This window comes from Carcharodon carcharias, chromosome 12 (genome assembly GCF_017639515.1).
Source record: "Carcharodon carcharias isolate sCarCar2 chromosome 12, sCarCar2.pri, whole genome shotgun sequence".
Lineage (NCBI taxonomy): Eukaryota > Metazoa > Chordata > Chondrichthyes > Lamniformes > Lamnidae > Carcharodon > Carcharodon carcharias.
Window position 1 is genome coordinate 118615644 of NC_054478.1, and position 16189 is coordinate 118631832.

Here is a 16189-nt window from a genome sequence, read left to right on the forward strand (position 1 = left end):
TGCTCATCTAAGAGACTGTGCTAGACAGTTCAGGACACAACAAGGTAGACAATGGCTAGGATTTTCCGTTGCCACCATGGTGAGACCTGCCGCAGGGGATGCAGCAGGCCAGAAATAAGTCCATTGACTTTTGGCGGGACCGGAAAATCCTGATGCCAGGCGGGGCCTGAAAATCCCAGCCAATGTATTTCCACTAGTTGGTGAATGAATAACTAGGTAGCATAAAATCATCATCAAAAGAACAAAGGGGAAAGTGAAAAGGCACTTCAAGGACTGGATGACTAACCTCTGGGAACTAAGTGTGATTTATAAGCTTATGGTTCTGCCCAACTGTATCTTTTTAAGAGAGAACAAGACACCTCTGAGCTAAGGAAGTAGCAGAATGGCATCCTAGTGTGCAGTATACTTGGTATTAAAGGAGAGCATGCTAGTAATTTCAGGAACTATACAGTGAATGAGAAAAAAAATGTCGATCCCCTATGCAAGAACCAAAATGGAGGTGCAGCCTCAGAGACACTATTTGAGAAACTGCCAGCATCATTTACATAACAATAATATTGTTGAGATTAATGTATTCTCTGATCTGATGCAATTTGTGATATTTGGTTTTATTATCCTGAAAAGTTGGCACAAATCCCAATTCTTTTAATTCATGAGCAATAAATAAAATCAATATGGGTCAACACTAAAACACTATTCTATTTGTCACTACCTTGTGTTAAACAAATCTATAGCATACATCATAGTTATGTTTTTCAGCAAGAATCTTCATTTGTCTCTTTAGACAGACTGTCACTAATGTATAACAATAAAATTAGTTTACTATGTATAGTTTATTCTGTTTTATTTAGAATCTGCATTTAACTTTAATACAAGAATTTAAATATTTAAAAGATTACACTCAGTCAGATATATGATTAGATTTATATTTTTATCATGTGAGAAAATCACCTTAAAAATCTTTCCTTTTCTGCACAAAAGTTGATCGCAATAACTGCATTTGATTTTTCAGATTTGGCGTGGGTATGCTCAGAGGAAAATTACCAAGAAGGAACGAGCTGAAGAAATGATATTTCTTGAAATGGTGAGTCCAAATTAATGCAGTGGGCAGATAACCATTGTCAGGCTGATGGCTAGATGAATTGTTAGTCAACTGATTAACTATACAGTGATTGAACCTAGGGAGAAGATTAAGGCCCATCATTTCCAATGGAGTGTCAATTGTGTTGGATTGCCAACCCGCATATAATTACTTACCTTGAAATCTAGCACTTCTACCTCGCCTGACCTTCTGACTCAGGCTGGGCGAGATCTGTGCAGTGCAGCAGGTTTCCGAGGCCTGCAATAGAGGACATCTCAATTGCCCCACCTTTTATGGCAGCTAGTGGAGGTAGCTCGGGTTTCCTGATGGCACAAGGTGGCAACCCATTTTTAATGCATAAGCATGTGCATGAATGGGAGCACATTCTTGCTGAATTAAATGGCACTTTTGCAATTAAGATGGCAGCAAATGAGAAACACATGGCTTCAGACTCACAACTGGATAAAGGTGGAGTGCAGCAGGCGAAGTAGTCTTCCTTGCAGATTTTGAGTGAGTAGGAACAGCTTTTCTTGTATGGGAAACTTTATTGTAGTGCAGAGAGGAAGTTGAGCTGTTGCATTAAGCTTGGTGGCAGGTCTGGACATGGTGTCCATGGAAGGGAGGGCATGTCATGGCAGGACTAAGAAGGGTCGTGGGGGACAGAGGGAGGGAGTTAGATGACATCTGGAAGGCCATTCTCTACTGCTGGCAGATCAAGCATGATAGAGGGGAGATCAAAGATAAAGAGGGCAGGTCAGTGGTGAGGCTGGGAGTGTCGAGGGCAGGTCAAAGCGATTGGGGGCATACAGTTGATTGAGCTGATGGTGAGTTGCTTAAGGGTCACCAAAGGCAGGGGAAGGGTGATTGAGAGAAGGTCTAAAGTAACTGAGGGAGGGTGCAGGGTGATTGCTTGCAGTTCCAGTGTCAGTGTCAGGAATATAGCTGCGACAGCAGAAATTGGTGACCAGAGACCAGGTCAAGAAAGAAAGTGGCTACAGTTGTTGTAGGGTGTTGAATACTATTCAGTCAGTCTTAATGAAGTCTGCAAAGTCTTAAATAGGCTAACTGTTTGCACATAGTTCTTATAGTTAATAAATACATATATACAGTAAAGGGTTCAAGCTAGGACCTGTCTCATGCTTGCTTGTGCACACGGCTCTTTCCAACAATAGACTGACCTCTGGGTGCAGTCATGTGTTCTCCTATATCACTGTATGGATGATGCTGTACTCAGTCCCACATTAACCCTCTATGTGCCCGAACATTATACTACACCATGGGGTGGGCGGAAATCAGAGTGAGGCCAATGCAAAGCAGTGGATTCCCCATTGGTCCACAGTCCTTAAGTCAGGATAAGTCACAAATAGACTGTGCTGACCAGATCTTTGCTTGACTTCCAGCTGCATTTCACTTCAGGCTGACAGAATGATCTCATGCATCCAGTGCTTTTTGATGCTGTGGCAGAGGAGGAGAGGAACCAGCAAAGGCTGGCACAGGGCTTCGTGCAGCAATGGCCTGGAGTACAACAATGGATGGCAGCAGAGGTTCAGACCGCTTAGATGCTGATAACCAGGGACCAGTGCGACTGATGTCGAAGAAGCAATGTCAAAGATGGCTGAGGATGCTACACCAGTCAGTCACTGACCTATGTCAGCTCCTGCATTAAGAACTACGGCCCCGTGAAATGGGAGGCAATCCAATGCTAATAGCCTTAAAAGTCACTGCTGCTTTGCTTTTCTAACACTGGTTTATACCAGGGAGGAGCCCTCCTCACAAGACCTAATTTTTGACACCTGTGTGGAACCCAAAAAGCCTAGCAGAGGAGAGGAACAATGTCACCCATGCTTCAACCAGGGCAACAATAGAAGATAAAAACAAAAAAACTGTGGATGCTGGAAATCCAAAACAAAAGCAGAATTACCTGGAAAACTCAGCAGGTCTGGCAGCATCGGCGGAGAAGAAAAGAGTTGACGTTTCGAGTCCTCATGACCCTTCGACAGAACTTGAGTTCGAGTCGAAGAAAGAGTTGAAATATAAGCTGGTTTAAGGTGTGTGTGTGGGGGGCGGAGAGATAGAGAGAGAGAGAGGTGGAGGGGGGTGGTGTGGTTGTAGGGACAAACAAGCAGTGATAGAAGCAGATCATCAAAAGATGTCAACGACAATAGTACAATAGAACACATAGGTGTTAAAGTTAAAGTTGGTGATATTATCTAAACGAATGTGCTAATTAAGAATGGATGGTAGGGCACTCAAGGTATAGCTCTAGTGGGGGTTTTTTTTTAAATAATGGAAATAGGTGGGAAAAGGAAAATCTTTATAATTTATTGGAAAAAAAAGGAAGGTGGAAACAGAAGGGGGGTGGGGATGGGGGAGGGAGCTCACGACCTAAAGTTGTTGAATTCAATATTCAGTCCGGAAGGCCGTAAAGTGCCGAGTCGGAAGATGAGGTGTTGTTCCTCCAGTTTGCGTTGGGCTTCACTGGAACAATGCAGCAAGCCAAGGACAGACATGTGGGCAAGAGAGCAGGGTGGAGTGTTAAAATGGCAAGCGACAGGGAGGTTTGGGTCATTCTTGCGGACAGACCGCAGGTGTTCTGCAAAGCGATCGCCCAGTTTACGTTTGGTCTCTCCAATGTAGAGGAGACCACATTGGGAGCAACGAATGCAGTAGACTAAGTTGGGGGAAATGCAAGTGAAATGCTGCTTCACTTGAAAGGAGTGTTTGGGTCCTTGGACGGTAAGGAGAGAGGAAGTGAAGGGGCAGGTGTTGCATCTTTTGCGTGGGCATGGGGTGGTGCCATAGGAGGGTGTTGAGGAGTAGGGGGTGATGGAGGAGTGGACCAGGGTGTCCCGGAGGGAGCGATCCCTACGGAATGCCGATAAGGGGGGTGAAGGGAAGATGTGTTTGGTGGTGGCATCATGCTGGAGTTGGCGGAAATGGCGGAGGATGATCCTTTGAATGCGGAGGCTGGTGGGGTGATAAGTGAGGACAAGGGGGACCCTATCATGTTTCTGGGAGGGAGGAGAAGGCGTGAGGGCGGATGCGCGGGAGATGGGCCGGACACGGTTGAGGGCCCTGTCAACGACCGTGGGTGGAAAACCTCGGCTAAGGAAGAAGGAGGACATGTCAGAGGAACTGTTTTTGAATGTAGCATCATCGCAACAGATGCAACGGAGGCGAAGGAACTGAGAGAATGCGATGGAGTCCTTACAGGAAGCGGGGTGTGAGGAGCTGTAGTCGAGATAGCTGTGGGAGTCGGTGGGTTTGTAATGGATATTGGTGGACAGTCTATCACCAGAGATTGAGACAGAGAGGTCAAGGAAGGGAAGGGAAGTGTCAGAGATGGACCACGTGAAAATGATGGAGGGGTGGAGATTGGAAGCAAAATTAATAAATTTTTCCAAGTCCCGACGAGAGCATGAAGCGGCACCGAAGTAATCATCGATGTACCGGAGAAAGAGTTGTGGAAGGGGGCTGGAGTAGGACTGGAACAAGGAATGTTCCACACACCCCATAAAGAGACAGGCATAGCTGGGGCCCATGTGGGTACCCATAGCCACACCTTTTATTTGGAGGAAGTGAGAGGAGTTGAAGGAGAAATTGTTCAGCGTGAGAACAAGTTCAGCCAGACGGAGGAGAGTAGTGGTGGATGGGGATTGTTCGGGCCTCTGTTCGAGGAAGAAGCTAAGGGCCCTCAGACCATCCTGGTGGGGGATGGAGGTGTAGAGGGATTGGACGACCATGGTGAAGAGGAAGCGGTTGGGGCCAGGGAACTGGAAATTGTTGATGTGACGTAAGGTGTCAGAGGAATCACGGATGTAGGTGGGAAGGGACTGGACAAGGGGAGAGAGAAGGGAGTCAAGATAACGAGAAATGAGTTCTGTGGGGCAGGAGCAAGCTGAGATGATCGGTCTACCGGGACAGTTCTGTTTGTGGATTTTGGGTAGGAGATAGAAGCGGGCCGTCCGAGGTTGGGCGACTATCAGGTTGGAAGCTGTGGGAGGGAGATCCCCAGAGGAGATGAGGTCAGTGACAGTCCTGGAAACAATGGCTTGATGTTCAGTGGTGGGGTCATGGTACAGGGAGAGGTAGAAGGAAGTGTCTGCGAGTTGACGCTCAGCCTCCGCGAGGTAGAGGTCAGTGCGCCAGACAACAACAGCACCACCCTTGTCAGCGGGTTTGATGACAATGTCAGGGTTGGACCTGAGAGAATGGAGTGCAGTAATTTCAGAGAGAGACAGGTTAGAATGGGTGAGAGGAGCAGAGAAATTGAGACGACTTAGTCTACTGCATTCGTTGCTCCCAATGTGGTCTCCTTTACATTGGAGAAACCAAACGTAAACTGGGCGACCGCTTTGCAGAACACCTGCGGTCTGTCCGCAAGATTGACCCAAACCTCCCTGTCGCTTGCCATTTTAACACTCCACCCTGCTCTCTTGCCCACATGTCTGTCCTTGGCTTGCTGCATTGTTCCAGTGAAGCCCAACGCAAACTGGAGGAACAACACCTCATCTTCCGACTAGGCACCTTACAGCCTTCCAGACTGAATATTGAATTCAACAACTTTAGGTCGTGAGCTCCCTCCCCCATCCCCACCCCCTTTCTGTTTCCACCTTCCTTTTTTTTCCAATAAATTATATAGATTTTCCTTTTCCCACCTATTTCCATTATTTAAAAAAAAACCCCACTAGAGCTATACCTTGAGTGCCCTACCATCCATTCTTAATTAGCACATTCGTTTAGATAATATCACCAACTTTTACTTTAACACCTATGTGTTCTATTGTACTATTGTCGTTGACATCTTTTGATGATCTTCTATCACTGCTTGTTTGTCCCTACAACCACACCACCCCCCTCCACCTCTCTCTCTCTCTCCATCTCTCCGCCCCCCCACACACACACCTTAAACCAGCTTATATTTCAACTCTTTCTTGGACTCGAACTCAAGTTCTGTGGAAGGGTCATGAGGACTCGAAATGTCAACTCTTCTCCGCCGATGCTGCCAGACCTGCTGAGTTTATCCAGGTAATTCTGTTTTTGTTTTGGATTTCCAGCATTCACAGTTTTTTTGTTTTTATCTCTGTGTTTAATTGACTGCCACTGCTCTTCAAGAAATGCCTAACTCCTTGAAGAAGTTCTGTTCCTCTCTGTGACAAGATTTCCGTATCTCTCTGTTGTCTTGCTCACCTTCCTTGCTTTCCATTTCCCTCCTGGTGTTTGACAAGGTGTTTACTAAAACCCGCTTTCACAGCCATATCTCCTTTCTCAGTGACTGTCTCCGTCTCCGACTTACCCCACGTGGATTTCAACTGAAATTCCACCCCTCATGTTTCGAACCCACCCAGGATTACAGGTATCTCCGGGACATAAAACGTTTCTCGGACTGCTGTTCCCGTCACATTCTGAAATCCATACTCAGTGCCATGCGCCGCCATATGAACACACTCGACCTCTCCCTCCAGCAGCACCGCCGTACCCTTTTTCAAAGCTGCGCGTGCCCCCAGTTTCATTTTATCCTTCGGCTCATCCGACGCCTCAACAAGAAACTTTTTCTCTTTCTCTCAAGTGCTAAGGAATGCAAGCTCCAGCAACTCATCGACACCAACACCCATCTAGGACCCTCCACCCCTGCCTGTCCCTCCGTCCCCACCCTTTCTTCCAATCCCAACTCCAGCCGTGTATTCACTATACCCCCTGACCTTCCCCTCTCCGATGCTGAACGTTCAGTACTCAGCAAAGGACTTAGTTTCATACCCTTACGCCCTCACCTCAATGAATTTCGGGCTCGGCATGATACTGAACTCTTCTTCCGCCGTCTTCGTCTCCAGGCTCACTTCTTTGGGCAGGAGTCCTCTCCCAGTTCAACGGATCCTTTTACCCATCTCCAATATTCTCCCTCCACCTGGACCCCTCCCTCTGGATTCTTACCTTCTCTCGATCTTTTCAATGAGAACTGTCGGCGCGACATTAGTCGTCTCAATTTCTCTGCTCCTCTCACCCATTCTAACCTATCTCTCTCTGAACTTACTGCACTCCATTCTCTCAGGTCCAACCCTGACATTGTCATCAAACCCGCTGACAAGGGTGGTGCTGTTGTTGTCTGGCGCACTGACCTCTACCTCGCGGAGGCTGAGCGTCAACTCGCAGACACTTCCTCCTACCTCTCCCTGGACCATGACCCCACCACTGAACATCAAGCCATTGTTTCCAGGACTGTCACTGACCTCATCTCCTCTGGGGATCTCCCTCCCACAGCTTCCAACCTGATAGTCGCCCAACCTCGGACGGCCCGCTTTTATCTCCTACCCAAAATCCACAAACAGGACTGTCCCAGTAGACCGATCGTCTCAGCTTGCTCCTGCCCCACAGAACTCATTTCTCGTTATCTTGACTCCCTTCTCTCTCCCCTTGTCCAGTCCCTTCCCACCTACATCCGTGATTCCTCTGACACCTTACGTCACATCAACAATTTCCAGTTCCCTGGCCCCAACCGCTTCCTCTTCACCATGGACGTCCAATCCCTCTACACCTCCATCCCCCACCAGGATGGTCTGAGGGCCCTTAGCTTCTTCCTCGAACAGAGGCCCGAACAATCCCCATCCACCACTACTCTCCTCCGTCTGGCTGAACTTGTTCTCACACTGAACAATTTCTCCTTCAACTCCTCTCACTTCCTCCAAATAAAAGGTGTGACTATGGGTACCCGCATGGGCCCCAGCTATGCCTGTCTCTTTATGGGGTATGTGGAACATTCCTTGTTCCAGTCCTACTCCAGCCCCCTTCCACAACTCTTTCTCCGGTACATCGATGATTACTTCGGTGCCGCTTCATGCTCTCGTCAGGACTTGGAAAAATTTATTAATTTTGCTTCCAATCTCCACCCCTCCATCATTTTCACGTGGTCCATCTCTGACACTTCCCTTCCCTTCCTTGACCTCTCTGTCTCAATCTCTGGTGATAGACTGTCCACCAATATCCATTACAAACCCAGCGACTCCCACAGCTATCTCGACTACAGCTCCTCACACCCCGCTTCCTGTAAGGACTCCTTCGCATTCTCTCAGTTCCTTCGCCTCCGTCGCATCTGTTGCGATGATGCTACATTCAAAAACAGTTCCTCTGACATGTCCTCCTTCTTCCTTAGCCGAGGTTTTCCACCCACGGTCGTTGACAGGGCCCTCAACCGTGTCCGGCCCATCTCCCGCGCATCCGCCCTCACGCCTTCTCCTCCCTCCCAGAAACATGATAGGGTCCCCCTTGTCCTCACTTATCACCCCACCAGCCTCCGCATTCAAAGGATCATCCTCCGCCATTTCCGCCAACTCCAGCATGATGCCACCACCAAACACATCTTCCCTTCACCCCCCTGTCGGCATTCATAGGGATCGTTCCTTCCGGGACACCCTGGTCCACTCCTCCGTCACCCCCTACTCCTCAACCCCCACCTATGGCACATCCCCATGCCCACGTAAAAGATGTAACACCTGCCCCTTCACTTCCTCTCTCCTCACCGTCCAAGGGCCCAAACACTCCTTTCAAGTGAAGCAGCATTTCACTTGCATTTCCCCCAACTTAGTCTACTGCATTCGTTGCTCCCAATGTGGTCTCCTCTACATTGGAGAGACCAAACGTAAACTGGGCGACCGCTTTGCAGAACACCTGCGGTCTGTCCGCAAGAATGACCCAAACCTCCCTGTCGCTTGCCATTTTAACACTCCACCCTGCTGTCTTGCCCACATGTCTGTCCTTGGCTTGCTGCATTGTTCCAGTGAAGCCCAACGCAAACTGGAGGAACAACACCTCATCTTCCGACTAGGCACTTTACAGCCTTCCGGACTGAATATTGAATTCAACAACTTTAGGTCGTGAGCTCCCTCCCCCATCCCCACCCCCTTTCTGTTTCCCCCTTCCTTTTTTTTCCAATAATTTATATAGATTTTCCTTTTCCCACCTATTTCCATTATTTAAAAAAAAACCCCACTAGAGCTATACCTTGAGTGCCCTACCATCCATTCTTAATTAGCACATTCGTTTAGATAATATCACCAACTTTTACTTTAACACCTATGTGTTCTATTGTACTATTGTCGTTGACATCTTTTGATGATCTGCTTCTATCACTGCTTGTTTGTCCCTACAACCACACCACCCCCCCACCTCTCTCTCTCTCTATCTCTCCGCCCCCCACACACACACCTTAAACCAGCTTATATTTCAACTCTTTCTTGGACTCGAACTCAAGTTCTGTGGAAGGGTCATGAGGACTCGAAACGTCAACTCTTTTCTTCTCTGCCGATGCTGCCAGACCTGCTGTGTTTTTCCAGGTAATTCTGTTTTTGCAACAATAGAAGAGACCATTGGACTGCTGAAGATGTGGTTCTGCTGCATGGACTGCTCAGAGCATTGCAATATGTGTCACAGAGTCTCACGGATCTTTGTAGTCTGCTGTGCCTTACACAATATTGCAAGGAAAAGAGGTGAGAAATTGCCAACAGTAGAGATGAAGGAATGGGATTCATGAGGATGAAATGGAAGAATCAGAAGACCCTGTGGTGATGTGTGATGCGGCTCCAGCTTCAGATTCCAGGGCAATGGAGTGGCGCATAAGAGACATTAATTGACACATTAATTGAACCCTGATTTTGGCTAGAGTGCAGCCCCTGCTAGACCTCTTGATCTCTGCCTTAAGAAGCATTGGGGTTGAAGTTCCACTAGATGGGGCACACTCCCTCCAGACCAACCTACAGGTGTGCGACATGTGGCACCTCGAAGGGAAGCAGCTGTGGGCTCTCGGCATGAAGAAGCCCATATGCATGATCCCCTCAAAGCCACACACACCTCTGACTTGGAAGGATGTTGCAGATGCTTCACTTGAACAAGCTCCAAATCTGAGAAGACCTCGCTAATAACTCCATGCACATACATGCGAGTGATGGAGTGCCTCAGGTTCAAAAAACAGCTTCTAAAAGGTGATATTGGGATGAGCACCATATCCTTGCTTGCCACGGAGTTTTCAATCCCCAGGCTTGACAAACAGCGAAACCTCCAGGCATGACCTTTTGCTGCCGAGGCGAGTAGCTCAAGTCAGAAAATTTCCCACTTGGCTGACCTGCCTCAATATAAACAGCCTTGTCTCACACAGTTTTCGCTCCGGAGAGGCCCGGAAGGAGGTCGAGTGCCAAGGGGGCTGGTTAGAAAGCCCACCTCAGTTCTCTGGGACTTTGTCCCAGTTGTTTATAACGTTATTAGGCCTCTAGCCTTCACCCCTCACACCCCCCACACCACCTACTCCCCAAGCCCTCATCCATGCCACCTCTATAATCAAATGGCCCTTTAATGCCCTCCAGCGCCCTTCCATGCTCCCTCCATTACCACTCACCAAGTATGCACTATGCACATAACAAATGTCAATGTCAAAGTTGATTGCCGGCTGAGCTAATCCATTTTTGAATCCTGCAGCACAGCTGCACAATCATAATGATTGGGAACTGTATCAACAGAGACAGATGATCGGACATCTGTTTCTCAAAATGGGCTCATTATGCACATCTGGCTGAATTCCAAGACCCACAAATGGATTAGCTCAACGGGGATTCTGTTTTGACAGGTGAAAGTGGAGGGTTGCTTTCATTAATTAATGAGGTTATAATTAATTATTCTTTCTTTGTTCTGTTTTGTTAATGTCTGTACATTTATTTGGACAAGATTGAGAGGTGTGTAGTGAGGGAAAGCCTCTGTTATTGATTCTATGAATGGCTCTGTCTGATTGCCGCTATTATAGGTTTGTAATGACAGCAGGCTTCTCAATGCCAATTTTTGAATGGTGCTTTTCATTCCTCAGCATTTCAGGACTTGCCATTGTTATTATATGGCTCATTGGTCTGTACATATTGCATACTGGGTGAGTGGCCATAGGGAGGCATGGAACAGGCATAGAGAGGGATGGAAATGGCATTGGGGCAAGGAGCAGGCTTGGGTAAGACCTTTTAAACATGCCTTTCAAATAGATCCAGAATCCAGACTATGGTTCATAACTTCTCTGAGGCCATGAGGCACGAGTCATCCAGAAGCTGGCCCAACTCCATAAAAATTGTGGGTGTGTATAAGATGCCTATCCTCACAATGGAGCCAGCTAAGTTGGGAGTGCAGGGTGTGGGCTTGCTGCCTGGACTCTTATTCTGCGCTGGTAAAAATTTTCAGTGCCAGGAATAGGGATGTGAATCCTGAAATTGGTCCTAACTGCCATTTTTAGATGCCTCAGGAGTCTGCCCAACTTCATGACAGTTCAGACCTCCATCCCTCAATAACTTCAGCCATCATTGATTGTCAATGAACTGGAAGCCCTTACATGCCGCCATCTGTCTGGATATGTCCCAACAACATGGCCATATAACACACACAAATGAACTGATCAAAACTATATATACATTACAGTGCAATGCCCTTGATTGATTGGAGATCTTTGTCCCATTAGAAAGCATTTGCTTTCACTACACTTTGGTGTGAACCTGACACCTGCAGCTGATGTGGACACAGCCTCCTGAGCGCTATGCCCCATTGCCTGAAGTGACTTTGGTGGCGCCCTCTGGTGGTTCAAAGCCTAGAGGGTTCCAGCTTGTTGAGGGTCTCCTGCACTGATGCAGGGTCACCCTCCTTGCCCTAACCTACTGGAGGCACTGAGACCTCAGGCAGAGGAGATGAGGAGTGCCAGCTCACTTTTGGCATCCTGAGAAGTCGATTGGCTTTCAGTGCAATAGCGGCTCCCTGACTCCAGGAGAAGGGGTATCTGGAGGGAGGCCAAGGTGCCTCATCTGCATCTTGCCTAGCCACTGATGTTTGGAGCCCAAAGCCGCACTAATGGAATGTAGGGCTGAGCACAGATCCGGCAGCAACTTAGTGTTCTACAGAACATGGTAGTCACTCCCATCTCCACAGAGGAAGCCATCCGCAAACATGCCGAAGACATGGTAGAATTCAAGGCTTAGATGGACTCCTCCACCATTTGTGTGGGGCTGTGCGTAGCCTCTGACATCTCTGCTGATCTTTTGCACTTTCAGCAGATCTCTTGAGGCTTTCCTCAGAGGCCTGTCATCCATGCTGCTCAGCATCTGGCTGGTTTCCAACAGCCCTCTGACTGTCAGGGATCTCAGCAGCTGTGACATCCTCCATCAGTTGCTGCACCATTCCTGTGATGTGCTCACCGGATTATAACCGCAAGCTTAATCATGAATGTGTTACCAACTGTCTCTGCGCTGGTGGAGTGTGGGAGCATGATGTGACAGTGCGTCTACTGATTGTTATGTGTCATCATCCTCAGGAATGGAGTTCTGCATTGACATCGCTCCTAAATGCGAGGACCTGCAGCGGAGAATAAAAAGAATTAGTTTAGGGCAAATGACAGCCCCACTTTCCAGTGCTGTATCACGCATTCCTCCTCTATGCCCAATTCTTGACTCCAGATTGGAGGCATTCTCACTCTTGTTGTCTTGACATTCCAGCCTTGCAGACATAACTGAGCGTCCACCCTGCCCCGCCGGCCAGTTTGACCGCCTGTTCCTCTGCAGAGGACAATATGCGGATATCAGTGACACTGCCATCAGTCTTTGAGGGCTCTCTGATGTTATGTGCTCTTTTGCAGAAAGAACAATTAAGTATTTTTCTTCTAATATATTCTTTCTAACTACCATTTTTATTGTCTTTTTGGTGTTCATACACAATCCATATTCTAAATTTTAGATTTTGCTTGATCTACGACATCTTGTAGGGCCTCTTCTGATTCTGCAAGTTCTCCTTTACTCTTCTTAATATCAAAATTATTTGGAGCGACTGGAAATTTCAAAAGCTTTACTGAGGTAAAATTCAAAATGGTAAAAAACAGATTGTATGATGTAGATGCCTTGAGTTGTGCTGTAAACTTTAGGAACGGAAAGGAAGGGACAGAAGATTAAAGAAAGGGATCAGAGAGAGGGTGTGAGAGGAGACAGGAGTGAGAAAATGCAGATTTTCTGAGCAGGTGGGTGAGAAAGAGAGATCAAGGAAAATGCATATGTGGACGTTTGCTGAGGATGTTGTCGGGCATCCCACATCCTATTTTATCAACTCTCACATCTAGCCCACACATGACAAATGGAGGAAGAAGATGAAAACAAAATTGAGCTCAAGGGAATGAAGCAGCATTTAAGAAGGATGAGGCCAACCAGATACTCTTCTAAGCGTACATAGGACCCACAGATCTTAATAAATTTTGAAGAATCTTACCAATGTTGAGTTTAGTACTCGCCTGCCTGCAGCAGAATGAGACTAGAGTGATTTTAATGGCCAAACCTCATCAGCTGACCTCACCTATCCTAGGCAGGTAGTCAGTGAGAGTTGGTGGACATCATGATCAATTACTTAATGAGTTATGATTGGGAAGGGGAGGGATCAGTCTGTGAGAAGGGAGTTTTAAGTAATCTTTGTTGTATCCATAGAATCCTGTTCATCCTGGCTTGACAAGGAAAGCAAAGAAACCTTACTGTTTGGGACCTTTTTGTCATCCTCTTTGCTGTCTTCACCTAGCAAGAAAGCCCAGATTATTCAGTTCATTCTGCTGTTCCCTCCTCAGGGGGAAGAGGATGATGTCTCTTTACCTCATGCATACTTTCTGTGCGAACTCCTTGGTGCATCTATGAACTGTAAGATGTTACTGATGTCACCTGCTCCCATACTTACCGAGAATATTAGGATGACGATGACTTTCATGTTGGCTGGGAGGGCCTTTCATGCCCCTGTTGCTATTTTACCTGCAGTAGGTAGCTTGACACTTACTGGGTGAGCTGTTGTCAGGCAAGAAGGGGGAAGACCTACTTGGGGGTGTCCCTGTGCCCATTGGAGACATCGCCCCCCCCCCCCCACTAAGGTCATAACCTCTGCCCCCACTTACCCTTTCCCTCCTTCCCTGGCCTCTGAAACCTGCCAGCTCCCTCACCCTCCTTGTTAGGGCCTTATTAATGCCCTGGTTACTCTCCGCCTGGCTTCCATAACCTCCTTTTCTATGGGTTTTGGCTATGGTCCCAACCGTGACTACCGCTCAAACCTAGTGCTGCTGTGTCAGAGATCTTTCAGCCAATTGGATTGGCTGGCAGCTCTCTAAGGCAGGACCTTCTCTCCAGATAGGGGCGGAAGTTTCTCCGTGAACCAGTTAACACTCCACCAAACGTAGAATTGCTGTGGGGCAGCTGACTTTTACCATGAGTAGGTTCCTGATGGATTTTTTTTTCGGGGGGTGAGTGGGGATGGGGACCATGGTGCCCTGTAAAATCTGCCCAATGGTTTAGACGAAGGGACCAAGAGTAATGTATATAAGTTTGCTGATGATATAAAACTAGGTGGGAATGTCAGTTCTGTGGAGGACACAAGGAGGCTACAAAGCGATATAATCAGGTTAAGCGAGTGGGCAAAAAGGTGGCAGGTGAAGAATTGGGAAGTGTGAGTTTATTCACTTTGGTAGTAAGAATAGAAAAGCAGTTATTTTTTAAGATATGTAAAACTTGAAAATGTTGGTGTTCAGAAAAGACCCATACAAGGAACATACAAAGCTAGTATGCAAACAATTAGGAAGGCAAACAGCATATTGGCCTACATTGCAAGGGGACTGGAGTACAAGCCTTGCTACAATTGCATAGGGCTTTGTTGAGACCATGCCTGGAGTTGTGTGTGCAGTTTTGGTCTCCATATTTAAGAAGGGATATACTTGCATTGGAGGTGTTATAGTGAATGTTCACTAGATTGGTTCCTGGGATAATAGGGGTGACCGATGATGAGATACTAAGTAAATTGGGCCAATATTCATGGAGTTTAGAAGAATGAGAGCTGATCTTATTGAAACAACAACATTCTGAAGGGGCTTGGTAGGTTAGACACTGAGATTGTTTCCCCTAGCTGGGGAATCCAGAATATCGGACGCAGTTTCAGGAATAAGTTTCGGACTGAGATAGGAAAAATTTGTTCACTCAAAGGGCTGTGAACCGTTGGAATTCTCTACCCCACAGGATTATGGATATATATATTTAAGGTTGAGAGAAACTGAAAGAACAGGGAATCGATTGATATGGTTAATGGATGGGAAAGTGGAGTTGAGGCTAAAGACCAGCCATGATCATATTAAATGGTGGAGCATTTAAGGGGCTGAATGTTCTTTGGTTTTATGATCAAATTTGGCATCCTGACGTTACATCAGCCTGTTTGGCTGACTTACATCATGACAGCATCCATTCAAAGTCTTTGGACCATTCTGATGCATTCTAGGCGCAACACTCGTAGAAATCTGCAGTAGGCCTCAGTAACACCATGTAACACAAATCCACACTCGTGTTGTGCCACACATAGGTAGGATTCTTTATCTTGTTCCTTGAATTTCTGATCTAATTCATGGGGATGAATTATGTTGGGACTTGTGCTGTGCCACCACAATCTTGGCAGTAACTCAGTTTACGAGGCAAGCTGGATCTTCTGCCAAAGTTATGGTGGCCACATAAGAGGAATACCAAAGAAACTTGCCCACTGTCTTTTCAAACAGATGGTAGGGGAGTTGGGATTGCAAATTAATTTCCACTCAGCAACCTCAGACTAATCCTGCATATTTTTCAATGATTGCTTAATAAACATTGGCAGAGAAGTGGGCACAGGTTGCCTAAATTTCTCCTAGGTGTGGTGTAGGACAGGTCAGCTTCGTCAATAAGTAGTCCACACAGTATGGTATTCAGCCCTACTGGTCATGATGTGTGCAGACTTGGTTCATAACTGTTTGTTTCTTGGTCTGCACTGGAGTGCTGCTTTGGTCTGCATTATAGTGCTTAAGTTGGAGTTTGGTGAGAGAGGGACTTTTAAGGGTTAATTTAAAGGTTAATTTTTATCTAAAGTCTCGTCTATCTTTAATTTAGCAATTAACTAAAAGTTGCACTTTGGGTTGGGAGAAGGTGAGTTTTAGTCCAACTTTAAAACAGAGGTAATATAGGCTCTGCTTGCAGCTGCATCTGGTTAATTGGATAACTGGCTTAAACAGGTTTCCAGAAGCATAAAAGAGCATTCATAGAGCATAAAAGCAGACCATCCACAGTGTTGCCT

At 46.8% G+C, this 16189-nt stretch overlaps 1 protein-coding gene across 5 annotated transcripts in view; it reads left to right on the forward strand.

Annotated features, from left to right (window-relative positions):
* iqca1 (IQ motif containing with AAA domain 1) overlaps positions 1-16189 on the forward strand; it is a 259787-nt gene that overhangs the window by 94334 nt on the left and 149264 nt on the right. For all 5 annotated transcript variants that reach the window (XM_041200968.1, XM_041200969.1, XM_041200967.1 and 2 more), the window contains exon 5: positions 1013-1084. In XM_041200968.1, the coding sequence (XP_041056902.1) occupies positions 1013-1084 (72 nt within the window). The remainder of the gene's footprint in view (positions 1-1012; positions 1085-16189) is intronic.